Here is an 11,684-nt window from a genome sequence, read left to right as displayed (position 1 = left end):
GTAACAGTTATAGGGAAACCTCCAGAACGAGCAGACCAAACCTCCAAACCTCCACAACGAGCAAAATTTTTGTCTCCATAAAAACGAATGAAAAATATTGCGAAATTTTTACGTTAGTCGCGTGATCGGTGTGACTACCCTAGATCCGCCCTTGATAACAAATTGGATATTTTAGCATTAGAGAGTTCTAATCATTCGAATGATATGGATCTGACTATGAAATCTGTATCGAAGACTGAGAATTATTATTGTCGATCGTCTTTCTACGCCAAAAAAGAACAAAATAAATGAAGCTACCTTTTTTAATGAATTTTCTAATGTGGTGGAAATACTAGTTGCGAGCTATGACAGTGGAGATGTCTTTTTAGCGGGCGACTTAAATTTTCATATTAATGACATAAAGAATGTGTCGACGAAAAAGTGCAAAATTTTGATTAAATCGTTTGACTATAAAAATCGTGTGCTTGTTGCCACCCATGAAAAGGCCCTACGTTGAAACTAATATTAACAAAGATCGGACGTATGTAATTGATCCTGGTATCTCGGACCATTTTGCAGTAAATTGTAAGTTACTGTTTACTAAACATTATTCTATAAGGAAGTCATTAGCTTCAGGAACATCAAGTCGACAAACTTTGATTTGTTCTGTGCCGATATAAGAACATCAGCTTTAGCTCAAAAAAGCAACGCTGCGATTAACACTTTTGCTTCTGTTGATGCCTATTATGAAAACACACTAGTAACGTTACGGAATACGCATGCACCCATTAAAAGTAAGCTTAAAGTATTACGCCAAGATACCTCATGCACGGTATACTCCTGAAATTCAGGAACAAGAAGTCATAGAAAGAAAATGTTCACCATGTAGCTCATCTGAACAACTTGCAAAGAATTTTTCAGACTTGTTTGAAAATAAAATTGAAGCTATCAGAATTGATTTGTTAACACATACCACGAGTGCAGTATGTACCAACACCATAGAATCATCATCATCAATGAAATGTGGTAAATTTGAATGCTTGCTACCCAAATCTACAAAAGATCTGACTATCATAATGAAATAAATAGCCCAAAAATCATGTATTCAGGATCCAGTTCATTTTAAGATCGTGCAGGAATGTTTGACTGATTTGCTATCGCCGATTATGAATATAATTAACAACTCTCTAGAGACTTCTACTCTAGAGACTTCTACTCTCCCAGTAAACCTAAAATGTGCGGCTCTAAAACCAAATCTGAGAAAGCTAGATCACTGATTAATATCCCAGCTTTCTACCGATCTCAAGCCTTAAATTTGTGTCTATAAAAAGTTGTGGCAATCTCTACAGTCTGGTCACAAGAAACACAACAGCACTCAAACAGCTTTGATAAAGGTTCAAAACGATATCCTCCAAGCTTTGGACAATCAAAATGCATTGATCTTAGTTCTCTTAGCCCTTTCTTTGGTATTTCGAAACTGAAGAGCTTGGCTTATATCTCACGCCATGGACGGTCTTCTACGTTATACACATGCACCAGTGTGAACTACCAAGCTCTTGGTTGGTCGAAACCAAAATTTGTATTTTCAAATGTACATAACTGATCAATGAAATGATTGCATAACTGTTTTCACAATTTCGAAAAATTGTGACCAAAGTTATAAATTATTTTAATTACAGTAGAGGGAAACTGGATGTGATCAGGACTTTTTACGGGCTAACAAAGTTAACAAGACCAAATTTTCGACTGAATTCACCGTGTATAAATGAAGTCGGAAGGTTTTACTCTTTCATTCGGCACAGCTTTAAAAAGGCATTCTTTTGTGGTAAACACAACTTTTATATTCTCAAATGTATTTCACTATATACAAATATAAACTCTGTTTTCCTAATGACAAAAAGAAAATCAATTGAAAATATTCGCGTGCAAAAACCAGTCGAGTTGTAACATAATTAAAACTTCGGAAGTTGTATGAGACGTGTGATGTTATATTTCATGCTGATTAATAATTAAAATAATTTACCAATAACGCTGCATGACTATAGATGAGTAACTTAATTTCCAGAAAAGGGTAAAAATCTTGTTGTATTTCCATGTAAATTATATATCGCGGATCGATACGAGATATGAAATTTAAAACTAAAATATGCAAAAGTAATTTCATTGCTTGGGTTAACCCCGCGAACCTCCTCAAACAAACTCACCTCCCACGCGGGTAAAACATTAAAATATGCAAAAAGTTATGATTGCATTACAAATTAAATACGACACATGTTTTTATTTTATATTGACCACTAACATATTTAAAACAATTAAATCAACAAATTCAAATTACCACAATTTCCTGTTGAAAAGTCCAGGTATACGATCAAATCACAAACTAGTTTAATTTTTTAAGGCCCCGACTACAACCATATGGCCAAAGCCACCAGCCGCGGACTCAGATTAAATTAAGTTTAAGTACATTATTAATGACGATATATTTTCATGAATATGATATCTCAAGGATTTTGAGTGAAATTTTTATTCTCATACATTACTTTGTATTATATATGAAGTACGTACTGTTCAGGAGTGATGAAAACTTCAGTAATTACCTAAAGGCTTTGCAGCACATATGTTTTCTGTTGTACCGAATTTTTTCCAATGATTCCATCCGCCAGTTTTTTCACTTAGAAAAGCCTGAGATTCACACAAGTCATTTAGGTGTAACCTCAAATTTGTTCCATCGACCAAAATGAAGTATTCAGAACATGACCAGCGTTGGCTAGGTACAAGATTATCACAACAAGACACACGAACCTTGCTTTTTAATTTAATCTCGCCTTCAACATCTAGACATTTACTCGAGTTTTTGTTCATGAGTTGATTTCCTCTATTTATCCACGACCATTTTTGCTTTGCGTCATTTGGCTCACAGGGCTTTCCTACAGCGATGTCATTGCTACTGACCGATAAACATTTGTTGTGCGCAGAAATATAAATGGAAAAGTCTAAAACAGAAAATATATATCATGGTGATTGGATTTTGTAATCACTCGTTTGATTTCACACCAAATTGCACTCCACTCAGTGCAATTACCATTATTAATCGTTCTATATTCTACTTAAATCTCTATTCGCATTTCTTTATAGTTGGGGAAGAAACATGGTCACGTTTGTTGATGTAATAGATCACAAGAGCCTTTTATCTAATTCAGGGAACTGCATTAATTCACATAAAAAAATGACCTCATCCTTAGGCAGTTCTAAAGAATTTCTGAATCATATCTATTCTTTCAGTGACTTCGATAAAGAGCAATGAATTCCAATAAATTCTGTCGAGTCGCTTCGCAACACCATGCATTTGGAAAAGAAAACCGGGGATGACACTATATATTGGCGGTCATTTACTTTTTACATCTTAGTTATGTTAATTTGCAAAATTACAATTCTTGAAATTCGAGTACTCTACTTTGTAATTTTACCATATCCTCTTTGCCTTCTCCTTTCGCATTTATTACTATTATGATAACAATTAACGCGTCAGCCAGGATTAGCTTGCCTATGCTTGCAGCTAGTGATGACCATGCCGTAATAATATACGTATATATGAATATGTGATTGGTATGTACTCTATACTATAAGTATGAATATTTATATTATCCTACCGAAGGTGATATCTTGTTCTTTGCAGAGGTTTTTGAACGTTCTCCCCAGAGATAGATTCTCTTCGCAACCCTGAAACAAGTGTTCATGATAATATTTGATTAATATCACCGAAGACCTCATTAAGCTAGCATTCATGCAACGAGACCCTATGTCGGTTACATTAAATTACGCCGATAAGATATAAAAAGGGACATTATATAATTAAAAAAATGAAATCGAGATTTTCGAGCATCGTGTTGCCTTCAATTATATATACAAGTTCAGGGGCGTAACTAGAACGATAATTGGGGGGGAAAAGCAGTTTTAAGCTATTGCAATTACAAAAGAAATCCGTAGGGCAGAACTGGATGTATGAATATTCAACCCCCAAATTATCGTTCTAGTTACGCCACTGTACAGGTTTGACATCAATTTTTTCAATTTATTTTGAAAATGACGAAAGATATTAGAACAATTTTTAGGAACAGGCGAATGATTTTCCAATGTTTTCTTTACTCTTGCAGGATTACAAAATTCTATATTTACACTGCATTGTATCGGTAACCATAAGCGTATAGCTGATCTATTCCATTTTCGTTATGGACCTGAAAGAAACATTAGCGCTAATGATGTATAAGGGGAAATTATCTCTGTGTGCATGGATGTTTCTGTACCGGAAATTTTAAATGAACAAAACTGATGGGGAACTCTTATCAAACAAAAGCGAGTAAACATGCCATATCACAGCTGCAGCCTCGACAATGTCAACTTTTCTTTTTTACACATGGTTATAGCAATAGCAATTTAAATTTTTTTTTACAGATATAATATTTAGACAGTTGCATGCGCATATACGTTTTTAGTCAACTCGTGTACTCACACAAAATGTTTTCATGTCTTGGTGAAGTGTCCACTCTCCCTTCGCAAAAACTTTAACATCTTTTTCTGAAGTACTATTACTGATTTGACAATTTATTTCATCATGTGCTAATTTAGGTCTGTAGTTGTAAGCCACACACGTGTGTTCTTCCAGGCACTTTAAGGAGCATTCAATTTCAGAATGAACAACATGACTTGATATTATATCGTCAGTTGCTAACGAGTTGCCTGTTAAGAAGAAAATAATTCTAAACGTCTTGCTATATGATCCTGGAGAATTTCACGATCAACTGTGTTGAACGCTGCGGAGATGCCTATTAATGTTCTACCAGCTGTCCCAAAAAAGTACACCCATTTCATTCAAAATAGCTTCCAATCGAATTGAAACAACTTTCATTAGTTAAAGAACAGACTAGCTTAGATTTTTATAAATTAAGAACTTATGGTAGTATATTTTAGAAAAATTCCGGGAGATATTACTTTTCAAAATGGGTACATATTTCCGGATGTGTATGATTTATGCAAACCATGCTCTATTACACTTACTTCACTACATATACTTGCATACATAATATTATGTCATTTCATCATCGTTTTTCTCATGAACATACTGTAACTGTTGTTTAGATGAAACGTAGAAATTTTTTTTTAACTGATGTTCATTTTTTTACCGAGTGTCTGTAAATTGTTGCTTTAAATTTTACTGCGAGCCCACAGATTATTTCTCGTTCGCCTAAACTCCCACGCGTGTTTCTATAACTGTATTGAAACAAGGAAATGTTTTCTTATATAACTAAACCATATAATAGCTATTACGTCACTAATTAGAATTGCATATGATTATATTTGCATGGAATTTCTATAATATTAAACAACGTATGCAATTCTAATTAGAATCTATCCACATATCTATCTGCGGCCTACGTTTTTGGTAATTGGTGTATATATATATATATATATATATATATATTAATATATTATATAATATATATAATATATATATATATATAATATATATATATACAGTCGTTATCAAAAAGGTTGTCTTATTGAAATATATATAAATACGTAAATATCAGTCACGTGATTTTACTGCATACGTGAATTTTATGGGAAATACGTGAAAATCTTTATTAAAAATTTCATAAATATAATAGTAAGGTTTACAATATTGTTAATAATAAAGAAACAAGACAAAAATGAGCGAAATAAACAATGTTTAATGCTCACGTGATTGATATTTGTATATTTGTATATATATTGATAGGGACAACCTTTTTGATAACGACGGTGTATATATATATATATATATATATATATATATATATATATATATATATATATATATATATATATATATATATATATATATCAATACTATTACAAAAGAGACTTGAACTTCTGCGGACATAAAATTTTTTTTTTATATTAAAATAATTAAAAACGTTTCGCTATTTACAGCTTCATCAGTTTATTAAAAGTTCAAGCCATACACCGTTCTCTTTATAGTGCAGTCCATCAATTACAATTGCTATATATCAATAAATCTGCCAATACAACCATTCATTAAACTATGTTTACTATTTTTAATTTCAAAAGCTTCTAAAATTTTGCGTTCATTATAATATTGGATATTGTAATGTAGTATTCCCCAGGTGATGGGTGAACCCTCCCTGGAATCATTACTATGTGTTTGTAAATGCGTATATACCGTTTGCTTTTTCATGGTTAGATGTTCCTTAATCCTGGTCCCTATGGTTCTGCCAGTTTCTCCTATGTATACAGCGTCACAATATAAACAAGAGATCTTATATATGACGCTTTTGGCCGAACAACAATCTGGTTTGGTCGCCATCTTACAAGTTTCGCAATCCTTTTTACAATGCAATTTGTCTCTACGTGGGGCTAAGACTTTCGACAATGAAGGGCCATTAATAAAACATGTCAATGCTGAACCAAAGAACATCCCTAAACCATGTCTTCAAGCAAGGACAAGTTTACAGCTGGCAATTGATAGACTTAAAACTCAGGATATACCGGAATACGCCATTGCTGAACTGAGAGGAGGTATGATTAGAGTAATAAATGACAACATGAGCTCCACTTCTAAATTTATTATATCAATGAATTCTTAAACACATCCGAAATTACTAAAACAATAATTTCGCGACGCGTGGCCGAGTGCGCCCATTGGCGATACAGCCTGGTGATTAAATTAATGTAGCGCGAGCAAGATGGCGGAAAGCGAGGAATGCGCGGGAAGTTCACTGTGCGTGGGTAAGTTATCGTTTATTTGCATATTTGAATATTTTAGCATTATCATTTTAATTCCGCTGTTTGTATTTTAACGAGTGACAAAGCGAGATTGTGATATTAACTCAGCTTTCTGATATAAAACGTTGTTATTTTTAAGACAATAATGCATGGATTGATCATTGATGGCTATCCTCGGCGAAGTGTCAGAAAAGCCCATTTATTAACAGCTGATGATTTTATATAATTTAATATCGTTATTAGCATTCGTTTTAGTAGATAGAAGTTCAGTCTTAACGCAGAATGTCAGCACTTATATACTGTGTTCCGTGGTGCCAAGTGCAATTTTCGTGTAGTAACGCCACAGATTATATTTTTTATACGTTTATACCAATACCTCTGTGAATGACTGCGATCAGAAATTTCAAATTTGTGGATGTTTAGCAAACATATGATCCTCTATTATGTATATACTGTTCCTTCCTAAGTTATCAATGACAATATAAATTATTTGACCATCAAATTTTTCTTAATTTACGGTTTCTGAATGTAATGGCAATTAATATATTAGATTAAGATTCCCTTGTTATTTGCAATTTAAGGGATAAGCAAAAGACAAATTACTGAAGAGCAATTAAGCTTAAAAATGTTACAGCTACTACCGAGCAATTAAGCTTAAAAATGTTACGGCTACTATGAACTTTTGTATATTTTGCATGCAAATGGAAAATAATTTCATAAATAACTTTATATATGATCCCTAAGACCCCAATAATCTTTTTTGAAGCAAAATGGTGAATCTACACTAATCGTTCATAACAAACTTATTTTCCACATTAAATATAAATGTTTTTTTAGATTCAATTACAGTCAACACCTGTCTTAAAAAAGGGATGAAAGTAAGTTTTTATTATGTTAATTTGCTACGACTGATGAAATCCAGCTAAGTGCCAAGCAAGTCTAGTATGCAACTGTACAGTGTGTGCAGTCTTTCTCAGATTTGCATTGGGTAAAATTGAGTATTACCCAATTTAAAATTACCCAAGTAAATTTAGTATAGCACAACATGTACCATTGCCCCCAAAACCTATGTATGCATTATCAAGTTTATTGGCTTTTAAAATACATGCAGCTACTTATTGACTCTGTCTAACACAAGAGTATTTTACAAGATATGAACAAGAGTGGGGTTTTTTTCAAAATCATGATCAGACAGACTTAGGTTTTGATGAATTTAGCTGTAACAACTAAAGTACAATTAGGCATATCATTGAGCAATGCAAATTAGTGTGTTAAGTCACCTGCAACTGCCATTGGCATTCTTACCTGAAATGAAGTAATTCTTTACCACTCATGTTTCATATACAAGGGCTGTGATTTTATCTAATGACTAACAGCAAATGTTGTGTAAAACCATTTAGTGGCACGTGATTATTGTGCTCAGTTTGCCAACATTACCTGAAAATGAACAGTGTATTTTTATCAAATAGTTCTTAGGTAACATGCAGTTCCTTATTTGTAAGTTTTTAGCTAACCCAAAAATAAAATAAATAGATGTGGTATTTAAACCCCCTCTCTTACTACACTTGCCAACTAATTAAAATAAAAGAATCATAATTGAATTTATATATACCTAGAGATGCTCTGGGTGTGGACTGGAACAAGGGATTGCAAAAAAGGTTTGCAAGAACCAAGGTTGTTCTTTGAGGTTTCCAACAAAAGAGAAGAATTTGGATGCTTTAAAAAATATGAGCAATCCGAACATTACGCAACAAAGGAAGCACATGGAAAAACGAGTATGTTTACAGTACAGCGTCCAAGCTGGGATATCTCAAAGTATGATTTGAGTGCAATTTAGAATTTTTGCACAGTCATGTCCTGGAAGTGAAGCTGTGAAGAATGATTGTAGTGAGGATATTGCGTATGACGCACATGCAAAATAAGTTGAACAGCCAGTTTTATCGGTTTCACTTCCAAGAGTTTAGGAAGTTGTCACATGACTGTGCAGATCCTCTATTTTTTAGGGGCTGTTTACATGAGCCTGGTTACCCGAGATTCAACGAAGTGTGAGATTGTTATGAGGTATTGAAATAAGTCTTTATGAAACCAAACAAGCACATGATATTATGTTATATACTCATTTCAATGCCTCAATGTCGTCTCATGCTTCGTTAAATCCCGGCTAAGTGGGACCATGTAAACAGCCCCTTAGTGTCTCGAAGGCTATAAAAGGGTACGAATCCGAAGAACGAGTGATAATTGCAATTTCTCCTGTTGTTAAAAACTAATTCCACTGTAGTTATATCTAATCAAATTTGAACAATTTACATAGCTATACAGTATATAGTGTAGAGTATTATTGTGTTACTATATAAAGCAAAATCACATTTCGCTGTTTTTCATTTAGGCTGATATTCTGAACATCCACAACAACTGTGATATTGTCATTTTAATGCATCACAAGCATGGAAGTGGCGATACGTTAACTTTCTATGGAACGGAAGGAGCTGGAGTTTCTTTCATCGGAAACAAAAGTACCATAGAGACTTCCGAAGGTGGTCGAGTAGCACTCAATTTATTTAGAAAATTCATTGAAGGTAAATACGAAATGTTATGACGGACAAGCATATGTGCAATACAATATTATTCCTATTCTATTTGCTAGCACCTCACACCAAAGATAAAGTAAATTCAAAAATTCCTTGGCTTTGGAGCAAAAACTACATTGTCAGACAGCTTGTGATGAACAATGGTCCTCTTAGGTTATTTTGTGCATTTTTAATTTTTGCACCCCTTTCGAGTTTCCTGTGAAAGTCCTTAATACCGCCCGAGAGTGCCCGGGAGCAGCTGAGAGCCTGAGAGCGCCCGGGAGTACGCAAGGGTGAATAAATCTATGTGTGATTCCTTTTGAAGATTTTTGACTTCTTTTTTTCAACAAAAACAATGTTAAACATTTCTTCTAAATTTTCTTTCAACGTGGAAGAAAATGGATAGAAGGTCATTTCTATAAAATGGGTTGAAGGTAATTTCTGCGCCAAACTTAAGAGGCGAAAATGATGCTTTAAGAGACAAATTGCTGGTTAATTTAATGTGTTTTCCACCAAAATCACTGCATGGTTGTTAGAATATATAAACTGTTCATCATGCAAGTGATTTCACTACGTATGGTAGCCTTCCCAAATTGTGACAAATTTGTATTTGCATTTGTTTATTTGGTATTAATCAGGTCTTCGCTGTAGATAGTTATATATTTGTCAACATAAAGATTTAAGTGACGTTGTTGTATCTTGGGTATTTATGTTCGGTAACCACGAAGCTAAATTAAACTGGAAGTCAATCGCCAAGAAACAAAAAAACAATGTGTGTTACTCTAGTAGGTTACAGAAGTCAGAAGGGCAGATTTTCTATAGGCGACAACTTTTCAGAAGCTCACTCTGTCTACCAATTTCCGGCTTGTTTTTAGCCAACAAACTTTATATTTACAGAATTACTTTTTTGGGGACACCCTGTATACTATGTTATATTTAAAGTACAAACCAGTGCGTGACCATGCATTCAAATTGCAACAAAAGCTTCACTTCGATAGGGGGTACTTTTAGGGCGGACAGCGCCGGACACAACGTATAGTGCGCTGTTATAATCAACCAATCAACCATTCAAAATCTCCCTTTAGTTGCTAAGAGCCTAAGTATAATTAGTATATGTGCTTTTAACAGATGTTATTATTTTTACCTAAAATTTGGGGATATTTTCTATGTATTTTAGAGTATAAAGAAAAAGAAGGCTTGCAACAACTGCCTGAAAAACAGCAACAAGAACAACCACAGCAGCAGTCAGAAGAACAGCATCCACATGAACAACTTCCACATGAACAATTTCCACATGAACAACAAGAGCAACAACAACGACGACAAGAAGAAGAACAACAACAACAACAACCACCACCACAACATGACTGCCAACCAGAGGAAGAACAAACTACTCTCATGATGTCCAAAAAGCTGCAATGGAAAAGCCAGGTTCTCTCCAAGATTCTGGGTAAAAAAGAAGCAAATAATGTTCTCTATGGTGGAATGGTAGCTTCAGAGGAAAATGTTGAGGTTATCGATTTAACCTTAAATCAAAATGAAAGGTTAATTTTGTATCTTTCTTGTAAAAGTTATTTCGATCAAGATGCCTGGTGTGCTGTTGGTTCCAATATACAACATAGATTAGATGCCACTGGAATTATTCTTCCTGTTTACAATGCAACGAAAGACCCGTATTGGCTCTTCTATTTTCCTGGAAAGTTGGATATTGTAATGACTTCAAAATCTACTACAAAAATAACTGGCTTTTGGTTGGATAGTTGTGGTGCACAAAAACATGTGTACCAATTGATGTCAAATGAGACCAAAATATTTGGGAAAAATATTGTTAAAACTGAACATGGACCATTGTACTATATTTGTGATTCAAAGCTTTCCTCTGGTTCCATTTGGAAGATACCCCAATTTTCAACGATACCATTATCGAAGTTTTGCCTTCACAATAAATGATGTCTGCAATACACATTTTCATGAAAGACAGTGTTTGATCGTGGCAAACAGGGACAAATATAGTACAATATACGAACATAACATCTCTATTGTTATTAAGTTATTAGCTTAAAGTTTCACAAAACTTTCTTTTGCCGTACTTTTGTAGTATCTGTCACATACTTTACAAGAGAAAAAGTCAATGCATGCATGTGCGGAATTGTCCAATAATTTACATCCACAGTTCATAGAATTTGCACATGTTCTTTTGCAATAAAGCCTGAAGTCTTTAGGGAGAGGTTTGCATGAACTACCACCATTGCAAATGCATTTAAACTTAGGATAATTGAACAATGCACAAAAGCGAAAATAGGGACAAAGATATTGCAGGTAGTCAATTGCAAGCTTGCAGTCATCTATGTCTAT

The 11,684-nt window shown here is 34.0% G+C and overlaps 1 protein-coding gene across 1 annotated transcript; it reads left to right on the top strand.

Annotated features, from left to right (window-relative positions):
- The first annotated feature begins 6,627 nt into the window (after positions 1 to 6,627).
- LOC114536756 lies at positions 6,628 to 11,279 on the top strand. Its single transcript, XM_028558109.1, has 5 exons — positions 6,628 to 6,765; positions 7,600 to 7,640; positions 8,379 to 8,537; positions 9,149 to 9,338; positions 10,507 to 11,279. The coding sequence occupies exons 1-5, from the start codon at positions 6,723 to 6,725 to the stop codon at positions 11,277 to 11,279; spliced, it is 1,206 nt and encodes a 401-aa protein (XP_028413910.1). The 5' UTR covers positions 6,628 to 6,722.
- Positions 11,280 to 11,684: the final 405 nt, after the last annotated feature.

Source organism: Dendronephthya gigantea, unplaced genomic scaffold (genome assembly GCF_004324835.1).
Source record: "Dendronephthya gigantea isolate DGI-Jeju-01 unplaced genomic scaffold, DenGig_1.0 000144F, whole genome shotgun sequence".
NCBI classification, from domain to species: Eukaryota; Metazoa; Cnidaria; class Anthozoa; order Malacalcyonacea; family Nephtheidae; genus Dendronephthya; species Dendronephthya gigantea.
Note: the sequence above shows the minus strand (reverse complement) of the source record. Positions and strands in the feature narration are given on the sequence as shown.